This window comes from Metopolophium dirhodum, chromosome 2 (assembly GCF_019925205.1).
Source record: "Metopolophium dirhodum isolate CAU chromosome 2, ASM1992520v1, whole genome shotgun sequence".
NCBI lineage: Eukaryota > Metazoa > Arthropoda > Insecta > Hemiptera > Aphididae > Metopolophium > Metopolophium dirhodum.
This window is the reverse complement of record NC_083561.1, coordinates 17,504,965-17,526,349: the sequence shown is the minus strand read 5'-3', so window position 1 is coordinate 17,526,349 and position 21,385 is coordinate 17,504,965. Positions and strand designations below refer to the sequence as shown.

General features: G+C 29.1%; 1 protein-coding gene and 1 pseudogene across 2 annotated transcripts; both read left to right on the top strand.

Moving 5' to 3' along the window:
- The first annotated feature begins 2,394 nt into the window (after window positions 1-2,394).
- Window positions 2,395-8,114, top strand: LOC132938752 (uncharacterized). 2 transcript variants are annotated; one of them, XM_061005770.1, is made up of 4 exons: window positions 2,395-2,538; window positions 3,546-3,672; window positions 4,354-4,455; window positions 5,316-8,114. In XM_061005770.1, exons 2-4 carry the CDS (start codon window positions 3,574-3,576, stop codon window positions 7,131-7,133), a joined length of 2,019 nt encoding a protein of 672 aa, XP_060861753.1. In that variant the 5' UTR covers window positions 2,395-2,538; window positions 3,546-3,573; the 3' UTR covers window positions 7,134-8,114. The 2 variants fall into 2 exon arrangements, with proteins under 2 accessions (XP_060861753.1, XP_060861754.1); XM_061005771.1 differs by lacking the exon at window positions 4,354-4,455.
- Window positions 8,115-10,843: 2,729 nt separating this feature from the next.
- Window positions 10,844-20,622, top strand: LOC132938603 (uncharacterized; annotated as a pseudogene).
- Window positions 20,623-21,385: the final 763 nt, after the last annotated feature.

The following is a 21,385-nucleotide window of genomic DNA, read 5'->3' as shown; positions in this document are numbered from 1 at the left end:
AATTTATTTTGAAATTTATTTTAGTTTTTTTCAATAAATATTGACAAAAATTATTTTGCTCTTTCACTGGGTCAATAACCTTTAAATACAAAGTTCCTTATAATTTTTTATAATAGTAGCTAACAAATATTAAAGATAGGTACATATTATTATATGTTCGGGTTTTTTTTTTGTTTAATAATCATTTAAAGTTTAAATTTTGACGAATATCATAAACATCAGGAAAATGTGCAAGTTATTTTGTAGTTAAAAATATATAAATTTTCAATTTTATAGCTAATAAAAGGAATGCAAATGTAGACTAAAGTTTTTGTGTTAATGTTAATTAACAAATTAAAGTTAATGTGAATTATATATTTATATCATAAATATCAATAAAATGTGAAATTTATTTTGTTGTTAAAAATATATAATGTATAATGTTCAAATTTATACCTAAGGAATTAACGTTTAGACTATATTTTTTCATAATGTGTATTATATATTTATATGTTGTGACCAAAAAATCTTAAAATTTTATTTTATATTTTTATCACAGTTTTTTTAATAGATATCTAGTTCAAATTAACGAAATAAGATATTTTAAATTTTACACAGAGAATATGGATAATTCAATCTACTGTTCTACTAATAGTAATATTAATTACCTACTTAAATAGTAATAATACTTATTATAATATACTTAGTTATATATGTAGATCTCATATCTTCGATAATATTCATTTTTGTATACAATGATTTTATTTATTATATTGTATTAAATAATTATATTATTTTTATTAACTTTTAATTCAATACAACCTTACCGTAGAATAGCGTGAATAGGTGCATGATATCTGTTAGTTGTTAATTGTTTAAATTTAAATTAAATATTTTGAAAAATTCTTTCATTAGTGATTGCTGTAAAAATTCAAAATATTATACATTTTTAACTACAGATTAATTTCAATCTTTTTGACTCAGTCACTTAACAATTATGTTTACCGACAACTAAAACATGAAATCTAAAAAAAATATTTGTATGGCTTATAGCACAATATTTTGAAAATCATTAAATTTTTTGTTAAAAAATTATTAGTAAAAAAATTTAGTAAGTTAAAAATTATTATTAAAAAAAATAGTAATTTGGTAAAAATGTATAACACATTGTTTTTAAAAATTGGTATCTAGTAATAAGATTACCAGTATACCGTGACAAAAATCAAAAAAATGTGCAAATCATTTTGTAGGAACCTAGTTAAAGATATAAATATTTTCAATTTTAATAGCTATAAGAAATAAATATGTAGACCAAAATTTCTCATATTTTTTTGTTACAGCATGCATGTAACAGGTAGGTAAGTAGGTTTATAGCCGGGACCCAACTTACCTACTACTTTTTTTTTACCCGGGACTCAACTTACTGCTTTTAAAATGTACCCAAATTATCGCGGACCCAATTTATCTTCACAGCGTGTAGGTGCTTTGGAGAAGGTTTCTTCGACCCGAGGATTCATCTAAACAGCTGATGGCTACCAGAAAACCACGGGACTTACACATACACACCGGCCATGCTGTGGTTTGAATCGTATTACAAGTGTAGTTTAGTGGAAAATTATAATTTAAAAATGTATGATCGCACCATAAAAATGTTTTTCCATGTAATTTAACCATGCAATTAAACTTGTGTATTTTATGTTACATTTCCTTGTTGTAAACTTGCTTAAGAGGGCGGCCGCAGTGTTGTCTCACAAACGCACAACTTAAAACATTTTTGATTAATTGTTTCTAACGTTTATTTTATAATATATTATAATAATGATTCAATTTGCGATGTTTTTAAAAGACAACTTTGTCAAATATTGGTATTTTAAATGTTTTTTTTTAACCGGACATTTTTTTGAATAAATAGTTTTGGCCTAGAATATTTATGCATCAAATTACGTAGATTGTTTGTCGCCAGATATTATAAATGACGGGAAGTGATCACCAAATACTTTTGTGGTTTTTTTTAGCAACGCATTAATATACTGTATTGCCGGGTAGCATATATTCATAATATTCAACATTAAAAGTGGTAAATTAGGCATTACAATTTTAATTGTAAAATAAAAATGAAGAAAATGCACGAAAAACTACAAAAACTTTATAATGTCGATTTTAAATTTAGTATATAGTTAATTGCGTTTAAATATTTTTATATTTTTAATCAATGTATTTTGCCATTCATAGCATATCATAATATTTTAATTTTTCCACTTATTTTTGTAAACAGTAATATAAACTGTATACCAACATTGAATAATGATGATTATATAGGACGTGGGATTCGTTGCATTATCTACAGCTTATTTAAAATTTAATGGTGTATGATAAATAAATTATTAAAATATACACTTTTATGTGAAACGTTGATCAGGGCACATATCGGTTTGTGATTATATTTAATAATTATTCTCAAGTGTAAAAATATAAGCTTTATAAATCTTTTTTATTTTAAAAAAGTGTGTTTTTCAAACAAATACCAGTTATTCAGCAAGTTCTATTGCATTTTTTTCTGTGAGTATTTAGTACACATGACTGATGCAGAGTTAATAATAATAGATGTAAAGTACATAAAATAAAAAAAAAATTGTTTAATCTTTACATTTAAAAAAACGTGTTGTACCCCTTGGGAGTAATTGCCCCCAGGTTTAGAACCTCTGCTTTAGAAGTTATGGCAGAAGCATCCGAGAAGAATATTTTTAAATTATAACAAAAAATTAAAATCGTTCTTCTTCGTTTAAATAACATTTTGTTGACATTTTTAGAAAAAAAAACTAAAAAATAGGAGTATAGAAAATCTAAATCTAAATATTCTGTAAAAGTTCTATGCATCTACGGTAATTTTTTAAAGGGTAACCGCAAATAACATAATTGATTAAGTCAAAAACTTATTTTGCCTAAAAATTCCTGTTTTTTAAAATTGTTTCTTGTTTTTCTATCCGTTTTTGGAAACTACTGGATATTTTTAATATTGATCTTCCCAATGCACCAATTAGATTCATTTTTCCACCTGAAAAGATACTGAAATTGAAAATCAAAAGCATTATTTCGATTACTTGTGTACAGTGTACACAAACAAAAAAAAAAATAAAAAAAAATAAAAAAAAACTCACATTTTTGTCTCAGAATCTAAAATTTTAATAAATTTAAATGTCAATAAATAGCTTGAAACGAATCAAAATATTTGAAAATCTTTCCATGTATAGAAAAGAATAAAATTAAAATATTATGAAAAATTACCTAAAAAGTACCTACAATTTATAGTTTTTAAATTCCAAAAATATAAGAAAATCGTTCAATGAATAATCATTAATATATATTATGGGTGATGAAACTATGCAAGACATATTTCAGATTAATTCATCAGTCACCATCCAGTTTCCTGTTATCTATGTGTGGAATATACGAAGTTATTTTATTCATAACTAAACATATTAAATCATATATTTGCATTAAATATTTTGTTGTAGAAATATTAAAGTAACCTACGTACCATAAAATAATTGTTTATAATCCTATAGATGAACAATATATTGGAATATTCAATATATGGGGAACATCATGGTTGATTGTAGAATGTTGAACAAAAATAAAAATAATGTGAATCAATATTATTTGAATGGACTGCTTGTAGTTTTATATACAATGGTAAGTACAATTTTAAATTGAAAATTCTTTTATAAACAATAAACTTATTTGACTTTTATTGATATATTCATCAAAATTCAAAATATTTTTTAATATTTGGTGACATTTTAAAATATCTGCAATAATAATTAAAAATGATCACAATATGCAGTCAAAATTGGCAAAATATGCTCAAATATACGCAGCTAAATATTTTTATATTACATTTAAAATATTCATAAAACATTAAAATATAAATTATTACAATTTTGTAAATCAAAAATAAGTAGGTTTATAAACAGTTATAAAAATAACTTAGACACGGGCTTACTTATTCCAATATACCTATATAGATTAATATGGACACTATTGTACTAACGTGAAATAAAACTACTTAGTTTTTAAATACACTAATACATCTACTGGGTTAATAAATAAAAATAAAAATACCGTGGTAATATGAGAACACCGTGATAAATGAACACGTATCTACAGTAGATACTTTGGGTCAAGAGGGGCAAATCTCACTTTACTTCGATATACATAATTTGAATATGTTTAGTCTTTATATTGAGCCCTTTTATTTCACCAAAAAGTAAGATTGGCCTTTCTTGACCCAAGGTCCAGTACTGATTTTCTTTTCTTCTTACAATCTAGAATATAGATGTCAATTAGTTTTACCACAGTTTTTTTTCCACAAAGGGAATCAAAAAATATTACTTACCTACATACCATACGCACAAATTAGGGAGGGATATGAATAACTGTTCTTTGAATGGACTGCTTGTACTTTTATATACAATGGTGAGTAAAAATACAAATTTAAATCTATAATTTATGAACAAAGAAAATATTCTATTTTAATAAAATTTTAGAAATGTTCCTTCTCGTTCCATTCCCAGCTCAATGTCAACGCCCCCCCCCCCCACCCTCTTTGGAATTTCATAACAAAATTAACTAACTCCATTCGTTTGTGCTGGTTTGTGCTTTTAATCCCGTCGTTTGTGCTCAACTTCTTCCAAAGTTATTCAACTTTCAAAGTAGGGGGGCTAGGAACATGCTGAACCCCCCCCCCCCCCACACTTTGGAATTTCGGAACAAAATTAACTCCATTCGTTTGTGCTTCGTATGTGCTGGTTTGTGCTTTTAATCCCATCGATCGTGCTCAACCACTTCCAAAGTTATCCAGCTTTGAGAGTTGGGGTTTAAAGTGTAATCCCAGGTATACAAAATACATAGAATGTAAAACAACTCGTTCTAATTGTCGTTCCTTTTTTTCCAAGGTGTTGGAAAAAAATTGGTTTTAGATAAATATATTTTTATTTATAATTTTAGGTCAAGAACAATGATCAATTAATTGAACGTAAACCAACTATATAAAAATGCCTTTTAATAAAAAAAAAAACTATATTACAAATTTTGTTTTAAATTATTTTTGGTTTTTAAAATTACTAAAATCCTTCATTTGCGACGTCCCAAAGTCGTCAACGATTCATTATATTACCAGAAAATAAACTGAAGTAAAAAAATTAAAGAATTTGTACTACCCCAAACGTTGAAGGTAGACATAAAAACACATAATTATAAAATCTAAAACAGTATTATACGTACCTAGGAACTCACTTAAAATGTAAATCAAAATTAATAAATTGTAATTTCTTTAGGCTCTGGTGTTTGAATCACATGGTAGCATAATGGAAACATGGTCAGATAATGGCAATTGCTCAGATGCAATGACGTGCACTACATGTGCAGTCAAATATCGGTGTCGATGGTCCCTAAAAATACAGACTTGTATAAGATATGCTCCATTCAACACTTCAAGTTTAATGGTCTTTAATAAAGAAGATTGTCCACGAATTTCAGTAGTAAAAATATATTCATATGATAAAATAAAAATATCCTTGCAATACATTGTTAAAGTATCAAACGATTCTGTAGGTTTTTTGAACTATCTTTTCAAAAATAACATGTATTGCAAAAGACAATCGTTAAAAATGAAATATTTAGTGGAGAAAAAACACGATGAATTTATATGTTCGATGATATTGCCCACATTTTACCATAAATTAATGAATGTACGATCAGTAACTGAATTCATTACTCTTAAATTCAACGAGGTCATGCTGCGGTTTGATGACGTCCTTGATCACTATGTTACGTTTTATGAACATGATAAATGTGCTTTTGAATCACTACACAACTGTGTGATTTGCGCATGGAATAACAACGGGTTTTCAAACTACTTGAAATGGTGTAATTCCAACAATACCTGTGAAGTTCGAAAAGAGTTTTACAACTTGAAAAACACTGGTGATGCGAAATTAAAATATTTAGGTAATCCAGTGTACGAAGAAGTGTACCTGACGAACAAGTGTCCCGATATAAACGTGACATGGGTTGGTCCGCTGTCAGGGCCGCAAGCTGGTGGCACGTCCGTATCGATTGAAGTTAGGAACCACATGTTGCTTGCGGATAACCGAACCGTAACGGTGATGGTTGCAGGAACGGTATGCACGAACCCCAAATCATCTGGACAGGACACGATCACATGCACCACCTCACCATGGGTCGGCACAAATGGAGCATCGACTGGTCCTATCCTGGTCAAGTACTCGTCACCTAATGCTGGGTTGACGATCGAGTCGTCACAAAAATTCATGTTTGACATCGATCGTACCTGTGGCACTCCGAGTCCCGTTCTGGACCAGAATCAACGAATTAGCACCGTACCATTAGGCGGCATCAACGTGCCAGTACGAGGCGTTCATTTCATCGAACCATGCGTAGTATCCCCCGCCCGACTCTTCGTCCTGCTAAACGGTACCATGCAATTTGCGTCCAGTTATTGTGATCCGCCGATCAACAACACGTACATGATCTGTCGATCGCCCAGTGTGAATTTTACAACCGTGGACGGGAACGCACCCGTCGAAGAACGGTTGCTTGATTTCGGGATAAACGTGATGAACTTCACCAGGAATCAGGCACTGTTCGTTGACGGTCCGTCACTCGGTTTTTTCGTGTACCTAAACCCGGTGCTGGTGGACTTTGAAATAGACGAATCCGGTTCAGTGGTCGTCAACGGTCACCACTTGCAACACTTCCGGCTTGACGACATCCTAATACGGATACTAGATCCCTCGGACACCAATTGTGTGATTGTGTCCATTACACAAAAAAATATTATATGCGAACCTACCACGCCCATAGCTGCCACCGTGTTGCCCAAGATCTTAGTCAAAATCGGTGATTCTTTGTCATATACCGTACCCCATAAATTGCCACTCACTGACGACGAGTCTTCCGAACTTTCCAAGCACGACCATCCGTCCACACTTTTCAGCTGGTTTCACGTGATAATCGCCTTGACAATGTCTCTATTGTTTGTTTGTGCGTTAGCCTATTACCTAAAAACTAATAATTGGGACAGTTTGTCGGAAATAATTCGTCATCCACTAGTGGACTCCACAGAATCGTAGTACCTACACACTCACACTGGATTGTAGTTTAAATGAATAGTTCATTAGCAGTGAAATTTAAGGTGGGTGTTTTTATAATTAAAATAAAATATATTACTCTATAAAACGTTATCATTTAAACCATGTCATTAAACGATATTATAGTAAATGAAACTGGTGTTCTAGTTATGATTGCAGATGACAATACATTCGATTATGCAGTATGCACTACATTCTCACCTAAGATATCTGCAATGATCTGCCTAACTATTTTTAATCACTACAACATAATATGTTCCGTATAGTTTCGCGACAATGCGATAACACATTGTCGCTTGTCATATTATTATACTCAATATAATATTATCGACCGGTCCGCTGATAGCATCGGCTCGCTTACCTAATATACCGCCGGGGCAACCAGTCAGTCTTGGCCCGCAGGCGTATACATTGATCATCTCCGCTTTGCCCCTTCATACGCATATGAACAAGGTGATTTTTGGCATTTACGTATACTATCCATAGTACCTTAGCTACACGCGCTTCCATACGCAGCGGATGTATACAATGAATTAATGTGCCAATAATATGTACTATAAGCAATATTAATAACCCGCGCTTCCATACGCATATAATCTTTATGGTGTCGTTCTTAATTGGTTCGACACACCTTGGATCATATAATTACCAGCATCACCATCTTCCTCCAAATATGTTTCATCACCCCATCGTCATCAACACCAGGTTCCGTCCATCTGTGGTTGTGTGAGTTGACTATATACCACATAAACAGTTTTTTTTATATTATTATTATTATCAAATGTCAATACACAATTATTATTAAGCTATACTAACATAACATAAATATATATATATTTGTATCGCATTCGTTATACCCGAATGCAAGGTTATTATAATTATTATTATACGTATTCACATTATTTACCGAATACGAGTTCCTGTTATTTTCTGTTCTTATAATTTAGAGTAAGGGTTACCATACTGGGCACTATATTCACGTAGCCAAAACTCTGACGTAAATATACGAAGGAAAGGTTGGCACGTACATAATATTATACACATTTGTCATACATTTAAGTCAATGGATTCTTTCAAATACAATATTTTATTTCATTACTGAACTAATTTTCAATTTCCAATTACGTTATTTCCAAAACTGAATATATTTTGATAAAAATGTACAAAAAATAATATAAAAAAAATTATTTAATTTAATTGAATGTTTTGAGCATTTAGATCACTTTTTTATCACTAATAAATATGCACACTAAATTCTATTATATTATACTTGTACAATTTAATCACTGTTGATACTTCCATTTTTGTAATTAATTATAAATGTTCTTCAAAAACTAAATAATGTTGGTATTGTGTCCAAAAATTATAGTGAGTGATCAATATCAGATCGGATTGCTTTTGGTGTAAATAGAATGGATATTTACTAAAAAAAACATATTATAATGTTAAAGGCTTAGAAAAATCAGTTTTTTACATACTTTTAAAAGATATTTGATAGTATAGTATTGATTTTTTTTTTTAAATTCTGAACACTGACTTAAATATTTGATAATGTATTTTAAAATACCGAGACCCAACATGTACATCAATTTCACAATGTAGTTGTACAATAATTATAAACAGAGTTGAAAAAACCAAAAATTTAGGCGTCATATTCGATCAACACTTAAGATGGAACTTTCATATATTTGAGCCTAACATAAAATTACACAAATTATACACATTTTATAATATTTCAAAACACTTTTTTAAATATACATTGGCTAAAAAATGCATATTATATTTTAACACGCTCCCTGATAGAATATGGTAGTTTAAGCTAGTGCCACACAAACCTATATAAATTGCATGAAAATAGCACAAAACACCTTAAAAATAATTTATCACAAACCTAGGCTTTAATCAACTAAAACAATTATATTACAAAAAAACTTTATATTAAACATAAAAAAAAAATGTAATACAACAAGTCGTAAATACATAATATAACACTAGCTGTCCCACTCGGCATTTCCCGGGCAAAAATTGCCTTGGGTGAAATAAATTGGCAATATTATAACTTATAAGCATAAGTTCAAAACTTCAAAAACGCATAAATTGTATATAATAATATATTATATTATACCTGATCCCGTTCACTTCGTTGCTCGTTAAAATATGTAAGTACCAACTCTATATTATTCAAACTTTGTTCAATTCGATTATTTCATATTTGGTGTATGATGTTCAAAACTTAAAAATGTTCATAGATCATCTTGAATATATAATTACCCGAGAGTTACGATTGTATGTTTTGTATACGTGAAACACGCAGTATGCTTTCAAGTAGGCAATACACCTGTGGTGGATTGCAGATCCCTTGAAGTCAGTACGTAATTACGAATGTTTTATTAATACGTTGACATTACGATGTGCATGTGTTAAAAAATTAGTCTTGGGAATACCAAATTTACTGAGCTATAATATATAGCTTCAGATCTAAAATTATATTCATTATTCAACCATGACCAGTAGCATTATAGCAACCTTACAATAAACAAAAATATATTATTATTTAGTTTCTTTTCTTACTAGGCAGATGGCACCTATATCCAGATTTCCTACTTTTCAGGTGGATTTTCTTAAAATGATCTTACTTAAGAGTTAACAACTTTCTCCTGTCAAAAAAGAATTAGCGAAATCAGTCCAGCAGTTCATGTGTGATGGCGCGTCCAAGGGAAATTTATATTTAATTTATATAATATATACTAGCTGATCCCGTACACTTCGTTACCCGTTCTATGTACAAACTGTATATATGACTCAAACTTTGTGCAATGCCTTATATAATATTCGGTGTATGATGTTCAAGATTTATATTAACTTTTCTGTTTCCCGGAATAAAAATTCTTATTTACAGCAGTATATTACCTGTGGTAGATTGCGGACCCCTTACTGTTTGTACGTAAGTGTATGATTCAACTCTAAACTTTAGAGTATAAAGTATCAAAGTTATACCAAGTTTGACGTTTTCACTTAATTCCAATTACGGTGGATTGATATAACCAATTAATACAAGATCCTAACCTAACCTAACCGTACTAAAATCCGATGAATAAAAAAAAAAACTAAAAATTTAACACTATCCAATACAATGACCCACTTGTAAACTTCTGTACAGCAGAGCGACACCCATTTGCCCACCTTTTTACTCTAATATTAACAAATTCTCATCGAACTCTGTTCTTAGCTATCGCCAATCGCATTAATAATAAACTCTTCAGAACAATGTGTAAAGATTAAAATTATTATTTTATAATTGATAAGATCATTAACTTTAAATAGCAAGAGATTTATTAAAATTATCAATTCGGGAATATCACGTAAGCCATTATTGCATGATTCACAAAAGTATTTCAGATTAAGATTTTTTAAAGTAAACGATAACACTATCAAGAGAACATACCTACCTCAATACATCGTGACTACACAACCGCAACATTTATAGGTACTTCGAATTATATACATAATGATAACATAATATGCAATGTAATATATTTCATGTGATATAATTTTAATATATAATTTATTCTAGTATCTGTCTGATAATATTAATATTTTCATGGTAAAATTAATATATTATCCGATTTAAGAATGAAGGGCAATAATTGATAATATTATTTTAACTATAGCTAATTATAATATTTTATAGAACTATACATTATTATGGTGACCGGTGATCATATAACGCATAGTGTGCCGTGAACACAATTAATTTAATAACAAAATATTTTTAACCACTCCAAACGATTTTATCTCTCTAGTTTTTAATTTAAAAACGCTGTTTTTTTCATTAAACACCCGATTATTCAGTAAGTTATACAAATCATCTTTTATATTACTGGGATTTATCACTTCTCTAACACAAATTGTTCAAACAATAATGGAAAATTATACGTGAGTTATTGAATTAATAAGTTATTTAAGTGAATTTAGTTGGTACTTTGGGGAGTCAAAAGTAAAAAATTCCTTATAGTTTACAAATTGTCGGGAAAAACAAAACAAAAAAGATGGCAAGTGTGTGTCACTCTGCTGTATAGTAGGTTACATGTGGGTCTCTGTAATTGATGGTGTTAAATTTGAATTCAATGATATAATATCATTGTATAAGAAAAACGGTTCTGAGCGAAGACGGGCAGACAGCATATGATACTACTAAGTATATTTGATGATATTATTGTGGATAAAGTAATTTATATAAAACCTATTTACGTGGAACCTTATTTTCAACTTTCAATCCATAGCTATACAAGTTGAACATTTTATTAATTTTTTACTACAAAATAATTATCTATTAAATTTTAAATTTGATACATTTTGTCATTAAATGCTCAAAAAAAAATGTGTGCCTATGTATTTTTTAATATTTTTCAACTGCTATTGTAACAATATATCAGGAACTTTGTATTACATTTTCAAGCATTTTTACCAAACAAATAAAATTTTATTGACAATTATAGAAGAAAAAAAAAACTAAAATAATTGAAATTTGAAATTGTCCGTAAACAGCTCAAAATATTTTCAAATTGTAATGCTGTATAGAAAATGATAATATAAACATTCGTCATTCAGTGAATTTTTCGTGTATCTACAGTTATTTGTTTTTGAAACTTTTATTTTATTTTTAATGCTTAACTATAAAAGTTGAATATTTTATAAATTAAAAATAAAGTAATTGTTAAATTTTAAATTTGATAATATTTTCAAAAATCGAACTTTAAATGCTTATAAAAACAATTTTGACTATGTATTTTTAATATTTTTCAACTGTCAGGTTAAGTATTACCTATGATATAATAAACTAGGTATGATGCACACATCGTGATACGCATCCTCCTCACCCGCCGACCATCACTCTGACAAAAAATGGCGCTGGTCTTTCGGAGTTTTTAAATTTCTTATTATGATAATATTATCTAAATCAATGAAAAGTGACGACAGACCGTCACCATTTTTGCGCAACATAATACAAAAATTGGTTCGTTGCCATCATATCTAGTTTATAATATCATGGTTTAACCTAACCTCAATATGACAATATATTAGGAACCTTGTATTCAATTTTCATGCTTTTTGACCCAACAAATAAAATTGTATTGACGTTTATAGAAAAAAAATTTAAAAATTGGCAACTGAAAATGTCCGTGAACCGGTAAACCGCTTAAAAAAAGTAAAAAAATTTTGAAATTTATCATGTATATAAATTGCCAATATAAACATTCAGTAAAATTTTAATGTTCTTTGTTTTAGAGTTACACCAAAAACCAAAATCTATTTTGTCAAAAACCAATTTGGTGTAAAACTTTCCATTTTTCCTTAATTTTAATTTTGTTTTTCCCTTTGACTTTGAAAACTATTGAGAATTTCCAATTTTGACCTCCCAAATGAACTAACAAGTCTCCCATCGAACAAGATACTGTTGAAGAAAATCGAACCTTTCCAAATCGAAATTTGGACGTGCGTTAAGTTGTATTATCGTATAGATCTTTTAAAACCTAATGGATAGTTAGATAAATAATTTATTAAAATGTACAATTGATCATGGTATTATACTAATCCGTGGTTATATTTAATAATTATTCGTAAGTATAAAACTATAATATAAGCTCTATAACAATTTATTTAAATTACAAAGTGTATTTTTCAAACAATTACCAGTTATTCAGCAAGTTGTACTACTCATTATTCAGTGACTCAGGGAGATCGATATTCCATCAACATTTTGGTAATGTTTGGTAACTATTTCATTAAATCAGATGAGCAAACCAAAATATACTCACGCTGTTAACCATTAAAATATGCCATATAGCCATATAGGTCTGTGGATTTCAGTAATATTACTGGTTATGGATCTTAGAGACACAATTGTTTTGCCTCAATTACCACAGAATAAATTAACATGTTAAATGCTCACATAGGTAAATTAAATAATTTGTTTATACACATTTACAATTTTAATAATATAATGTATATATTACTATTAAATTCAAAAAAAGACATAGTTTGATAAATTATATTATATTGTACAGTTATTAATAAAATATTAGTCACGTGAGTGTTGTCTACAACTATTTTCTCCGTCTAACAGCTTACAATGTTGTAATATTATACAATAATGTATCGCAATAATTATCATTATTATGCAATAGTTCAGCCGATCTTCATTAACTTCGTTAATTTTAATATTAGAGCACAAATTGCTTATTATCAATCAGATAGGAAATAACTAATACAATTTTCTGTGGTTGATTGAAGTTGTTTTTTTCGATATATAAATTATATTGTGATTTTTATATACTTATAATATCTAGTTTAACATTTAAAATATCATCAAGAAATTTCAAATAACGTGGGTAAGTGGGTAACGCTCTCCTATACATTAGATGTCTAGAGAGTCACTGTAATAATTGATGTGTTGAATTTGAATGCAATTATATAAAATATAAACTTAAAAAAACTATACAAAAAATATAAAAGATATATACTATTATATTTTTTGTTTACAGAATGAAAATCTTGTGTGGAAACTCATTTTAAATGTTCTATCATTATCTTTAAAAATTGAACATTTGATACAATTTTAACTACAAAATAATTTGTAAATTTTCATTTTAATACATTTTGATACAAGATTTGAAATTAAAATGCTCATAAAAAAAATTTTGCTTAGGTATTTTTAACATTTTTAAACTTATATTTTAACAATGTGTGAGTACCCTGCAATGTATTCGATTCTCAAGCATTTTAACCCGACGTATAAAATTGACATAGTATATACAAAAAAAAACTGAAATTGAAAATTGAAAATGTCCGTAAACGGCTCAAAACGAGTCAAAATATTTTGGTGCTAATTTATATAAACATATTCAGTGAAAATTTAAGTTCCGTGTATCTAAGGTATTTTTTTTAGTGTTACATAAAACCAAGTTTTGTCAAAAAATTAATTTTGTGTAAAAATATCCGTTTTTCCTTAATTTTTTTTTTTGTTATTCCGGGTGCTTTTTAATATACCCGAAATTTGGACTTCCTGAATTAGTATAACTACATTAATTTTTCCATTGGAAAATATAATATATAAGTATGAACTATTAATGAGAATCCTACATTTAAATAAAAACACATGTAAAACATTTATGTACAAAATAATTTAGATATTCGAGATTTTGATGAATTTTGTCATAATAAGAATTTTAATTATTATAAGAAAAAAAGGTGCATAATATGTGGATCCTTTATATTTCTCAACTAATATTTATAACAACTTATTAGGAACCTTGTATTCAATTTTAAAGGATTTCGACCCAAAGCCAACGTATATAACTATTGACATTTAAAAAAAAACTTATATTATGCATATTTGATGTATCTTCTTTTTTTAATTATATGTTACTAAAGTTATTAATATGGTGTAAAATAAGTATTATTATTTTTATTATTGGGTACATTAATAATGAATTCTTTGGAACAATGTGAAACATTATTATTATTTTTAAGTTTATTATAACTTAAATCAGCAAACACTTTATTAAAATATTAAACTCTTAAATATCACGTAAGCCATTAATGTAAGATTCACAAAAAAATTTTAGATTACCATTTTTTAAAGAAAGACATTCACTCACGAATAGACCCGTATATATAGTACGAAATACCTATTAAATTGCATACATCAGTTGTATCCAGTTCAGTAAACATTAGTTAACGACTTAATTGTGAATTAATATTTATTTATAAATAGAGAAAACTGTAATATCAGAAAAATTATCAAGAAAAAACACTAGCCCTCTGCGTGACTGCACAATTAAAATATTTATACATATTATATTTATTATCATGGCATAATATGCTATTCAATACATTATATACTCAGCGTCTCAGCGGTTCCCAAAGTGTGCGCCGCGGAACCAAGGTGCGATTACAGGAAACGATTACGATTATGTAAAATGCATAAATTATGTATACTTTAAATTAAATAAATATTTTCTTGTTACCCATCAAAATTTGTATTGGTTTTTATTTAATTTTTCTATTTTTTATGAGGGGAAAGGTGGCCTGAGAAAACCTTCTGTTCAAATACGGAACCACGAGTCAAAACAAATTGGGAACCCCTGTAATATAAGTATAAAATAATATATTTTATTCTAGTTTGTGACTGATAATATTAATTTTTACGCAGATATACATATATTATCTTATATATAAGAATGAACGGCGGTTGATAATATTATTTTAAATGTAATTATAACATTTTATGAAACTATACATTATTATTTTGACCACTGAGAATATAACAATACATTTAATTTAATAATGCAATATTGTATAACACACCATGTTATAATTCTAGACAATTTCTATTTTTGATTTAGACACAGTGTTTTTTTCCAATAAGAACGGAATATTCAACAAGTAATACAAATGTTTCTCTAACACAAATTGTGTAGGTACAAAATTATAGTATAGATGTGTATTATTGAATTAAGAAGTTAGCTAAGTTAACTTAGTTGGTACTTTGGGCGGTCAAAAGAAAAATTTCCAAATAGTTTGCAAAAGTGTCGGGAAAAACAAAAAATAAAAATAAGAAAAATTGGTATTTTTATGGAAAACCAGAATTAGTTTTTTTTCTATGAATGTCAATAAAATGTTATTTGTCGGGTAAAAAAGCTTAAAAATATAATACAAGGCTCTAAATATAATGTTACAATGACATTTGAAAAATAATAAAAACTCATAGTCACAATTTTTTTTTATAAACCTTTAAGCTTTATATGTTGACAATACACGTAATAATCACGAATATTTTCAAATTATATTAAGTTGGATATTCATAAAAATTATTCTTTTTAAATCTAAGATTTGAAAATGTAGTACAAGATTTCTCATAAGTTTGTCTACCTTTATCAATACAAAAATTTCTATAAGAAATAGTCAAATTAAATTTATTATATAATAAATATATAATAAATTTTTATGACCGTTTGAAGTTCATATTTTTACAAAAAATCGCTCAAAATCGTTTTTCTTATACAATTATATTATATCATTGAATTCCAATTTAACACCATCCATTACAGTGACCCAGTTGTTACTTACTGTACAGCAGAGTGACACGCAGTTGCCCTCCTTTTTTTAGTTTGATGTTGTTTTTGGTTTTAAATGGTATTTATCTGTATTCGAAACCGGTAAAACAGTTGTAAGCCCTCGTATTTATAGAAAATAATATATTATTGTATTTATAAAATTAAAATAATATTATACACTAATTATTTGAATTTTTTAAAGAAGAAATCTGGAAGGAGTCAATAATAAAATAATTGTTTGTGAATGAACAATATCTTGGAACATACAACAATTGAATAGCACCATGGCTGATTGCAAAAAGTATAGAAAAAAAAAAAAATATTTGAACCACAATTCTAAGAATGGACTTTTATTACTTATATATACAATGGTGAGTACAATTAATACAAATTTAAAATTATAATTGATGAATAATGAAAATATTTTACTTTTAATGAAATATTCATAAATATTTTAATACCAAAACATTAAAAAATTAAACCAAAACTAAAAAAAGAAATATTTTTATATTCAATAAATGTTACTTAACTCATATTTAGAATAGAAGTAAATAAAAAAAAATAAAGTTTTTCTTAATATTTAATTTACTTATCAATATGAACACGTACGCTATATGAACAATGAATAAAATAATACTCTTTGAATTGTATATGTAGAGCAGGTTTATGTAGAGCAGTTCATATAGGTACTTATATGAGTTAAATCTACTATTTTACTATCTTATCACATTCTTCAAAATTAGTTAGGAAAAAAAAATAAAATGTAATATTTTACTAAATGAAAATTGTCATTTAAATGTCACAATATTATAATAACGTACTTAAAATGTAAATTTAAAATAGTAAATTATGCTTTCTTTAGGCTCTGGTATTTGAATCGCATGGTACCACACTGGAAATGGAGTTAAATAATGAAAACTGCTCAGATGCATGGACGTGCACCAATTAATGTACAATCAAAGCTCAATGTGCATGGTCCTTAGGATATCAGAAGTGTATTGACAACACTCACTTAAACTTGTCAAATCTTACAATCTACAGTCAAGAGTAATGTCCACGGTTTTCAGTTGTAACAAAACAAGAATATAAAGATAAACTCATTAGTTTACAATACATTGTTAAGGTATCAAACGATGAAGTAGGTTTTATGAATTATCTTAAAGAAAATATTTTCTATTGTAATTCAACGACAATAGATGTTTATTCAAAAACGGTAGAAAATGACGAGATTATATGTTCAGCAAACATTTTGACAACTATCTTTAAGTCGCTCCGTGTACAATCATTTACTGCATTTATTTATATTACGATTAATGGCACCTTGCTGCGCTTAGACAACGTAGCCGATCACTATGTAACGTTTTATGAACACGAATGTGCCAAAGACAAAAAGGACGAAAACTGTGCGGCTTGCACGTGGAACGAAAATGGCTTCGCACACTACATTAGATTGTGTTCGTCCAGAAACTCTTGTGAGGGTCGCAATGAATTGTACCTGTGGCACTATAGTAATGGAAAATCTTGGAATTCTAACACGCGAAAAGTTAAGGATCAATGTGCCGAAATAAACGTGACATCCGTCAATCCACTATCTGGGACGATGGCTGGTGGCATGGCTATAACGATTACCGTAAAGAACCATTTGATATTTGAGGAGAATCGAAAGGTAATGGTGACGGTGGCTGGAATGCTTTGTGCGGACCCCAGGACGTCCGGACCCGAAACGATCACTTGCATCACGACACCACCACCCAAAGACACATCTGTAGCACCATCCGGTCCGGTCTTGGTTAAGTACACGTCACATGAACGCGAGTTGATTATCGAGTCGTCACAGAAATTTCACTATTACGTTGATATTACCGGCGGCGCATCCTGTCTCGTAATTAGTCTATATACTATTATGATACAATTTTCGTTTTTTGTGTTTTACATGATGTAGTGAAATTATTTTTTATTTTTTATTTACATTTGATAGGTACACATGTAATAATAGTTAATACAATTTTGATAACTTGTAAAAATCATAATATTTGTAAGAACAATTTGTAACACATTACTCTAGGAAGGAGCAATATGCATTACGATAGAGGTAAAACGATACAAGTTAGTCAATAAACTTTTTAAGATACCCTTTTCGCTGACGATTTCAACTATTCATGTCGAAGCTAACTATGTCTTTCATTATTGGTCGGCCTTATGCCTCATATTTATTATCAATGTTGTTAGAATAAAATAGTTTTCTCTTGTTGCGGCCAACATTGTTTTTCATCTCATATTGTTTTTTATCGCTCACTCGTGTTGTTATGTTTTTTTTCGTACAGTTTATTTTGGTACACACCAGACACTTATGTTATCTTTATTACAATTTATTTAAAATTGTTTTGTGTGGTCAATGTGACCAGAAATATTATTATTTTGTATTGTCATTGCGACAAGCCAATGAGACAAGACATATTATTATTATTGAAATAAAGCATCGTCGTTACCAACAGTTCAACGTGAATTGTATATTATTCTATTATTCTGTGTGTGGATTTTCTTGCACGACGTATGTGCGAACTGTGTACAACAACGTCCAGTAATACAAACATCGACCGGTTGCTATTCCATTACCCGAGATCGGAATTGGTACTAGATGTACCCTTGCGTAAGACCGCCAGCACCCGACGTGGTGTGTGAGAGTCGAGAGACCCCACAGGTCGTCGAGTCCAGCTACCGTTGTTCAGTAACAAGTGCAGTTATCATCCCATCATCATGGCGTCTTCATTGTAATTTTAAGGTTAATTTTAAATCGCTATGTCGTGTGAGCTGTGTGTCATTGCACCATACCGATTCGACCACAGAGACCCCTTCCCCTAAAAATTAACTTGTAGTTTCCTTAATTCCATGTGTCACCTCTCGTCCTCGGCACAGTTGTCGTCATGCGCATTAGGTACCCTCCATGGTAAAAGGCGGAGGAGGTTGGTCGGCCACTTAGAGTTTTCTGAAGGAGCCAACGACCATATCAGTTTTCTCGAACGTCTTTAAGTCGTCCTTCGGCGGTGCGCTAAGTTCAGGCACGCACATTGACTACGCATGATATAGTTTTCATTATAAAGACATTATACAAATGTGGTTATATTTGAATTTAAATTCTTATTTTTTTTTTTTTTTGTTTATTAGCTTTTAGTTTACAACTATTATAGTTCGACACTTATAATTTAATATTATTACATAATAGATAAACATAAGATCGAATATAACTACCTAATTTTAGTTAGGTAGATACAAATACTCAATATCGGTATAGGTATTTAAAACGTTAGTGAGGTATAAAGTATAAACAACCTTGGTTAGACTATTATGTTATAATGAGGATAATTTTACGAAAATAACTATGGAGATAAGGAAGCTTTGGGGATTAGTGCGTTAAGAACTGAGGAGAGGAGAGTAATTAGTGGACGTAAGTGTGATATGTTGAAGAATCTTGAATCCTGGTGGCTTCAACGTAAGATTTCGGACTGGAATGATGGTTTGACTCTGAAACTTTGGCTGGAGGTGCTTTTGAATGTTTTTTTTTTTTGAGCTCTTTTAAAAACTGGGCATCCCTTGAAATTTGCGGTGTGGTCCCCGGAGCAAAGTGCACACTTGGCTGGACTTTTCCGGTCCTTGGTGCACTCGTTGGTATGGTGTTCCGCACCACATTTTACGCAGCGGGAAACGTGGTTGCAGTAGATTTGCGTATGGTCAAACGCTTGGCATTTATGACATTGGAAAGGCTATAGCTCTTTTTGTGGGGTTTTTCGATAACCACTTTGGTATTAAGCAACGACTTAATATTGTGAATGTCCTCGTTTTTTTCATTCGTGTAGATCTCCACAAAGAAAAGTGGAAGGGAACGTTTATTTTTATCTTTGGCGTTGTAAATGTGTTTTACACTTTTACTTGATGTCCTAGTTCATCCAGAGTGAAAGAAATATCGGTACCTAAGGTCGAGGGGTGTAAATTTCTTATGACGACCCTGTAGGGACTATTTTTGAAATACTATATTTCAAATCAATAAAACAAAACTGGTAAACTACTTAATTTAATAAATTTAATAATAATACAATTAATGTTTAAAAAAAAAAAACCAAAAACTGGTACCTATTGTCCTATTGGACTTTTAGTCAAACTTGTGAGCTGCAAATTGTATTATACCATAATGTTTAAAAATAATACAAGTAAATTTCATCCTTTGTATTTTTCTTAAAATAATTGTAATTTATTCATACCATTTAATCGCATTTATTTTGGAACTCAACATCTAATAATTAAAAGTCTTTTTATTACATAGTTATAATATTAATTTAAACAATTTTTATAATTGCACCAAGACTTAGTATAAGATATTATATATTAATAATATTTAATATATTTATTTAATATTAAATTAAATCGTTTTCTTTTTTTTTGTTTTACTTTATTATGTTAAAATATGATATAACATAAACTTTTATTTTTAGTTCATTTTTAATATGAACTCAGATCATTCGAATTCAAGCATGTGCTTATTGGACGAGCTTGAAACTTGTTTATTATGTCTATATTGTATTTCTCATTTGTTGCTATAAATTATACTTTTAATCTTAATTTTAAGTGGATGATGTGTCATTGTTTAACTATATTTTCCATTCTCTATCCAATTCATATCACTAATTCTTTTCACAAATCCTAAATTTTTGTTTTACAACTGTCACGACTTTTACTCCAAAATCTTTACCCATTCTCAGCGAGTCCAACGCCCCCCGAGTTTCATTTTCCGATATGTTTACATCCCCATTTGAACCCTCTCTAAAAATGTTTATACCCGTCTCCCTTTTACGCAAAACCAAATCCCCCATCCGGGTGCTGCAACGACGTCGTACTGGCACACAGCGTCTTTATTGGATACGCAGTGCTTAGTGTTTTTCAAAATCAATGTTTTTCGGTTTACCTAAATGTAATAACTCATCGATGGTAGTAATTACATTATATTACTATTGTATACGAGTATATAAGTATATTATTCCATTAAAGTTAAGTTCCAGTCAACATAAAGTTAAGTACCAATCAAATTAAAGTTAAGCTCCATATAAGTTTATTAAAGTTAGG

Coding starts and splice junctions, on each gene's coding strand:
- LOC132938752 (XM_061005770.1), top strand. CDS start 3,574: ATGGGGAACATCATGGTTGATTGTAGAATGTTGAACAAAAATAAAAAT. Junction 3,673..4,353: donor TTGTAGTTTTATATACAATG/GTAAGTACAATT, acceptor TTTTCCACAAAG/GGAATCAAAAAATATTACTT. Junction 4,456..5,315: donor TTGTACTTTTATATACAATG/GTGAGTAAAAAT, acceptor TAATTTCTTTAG/GCTCTGGTGTTTGAATCACA.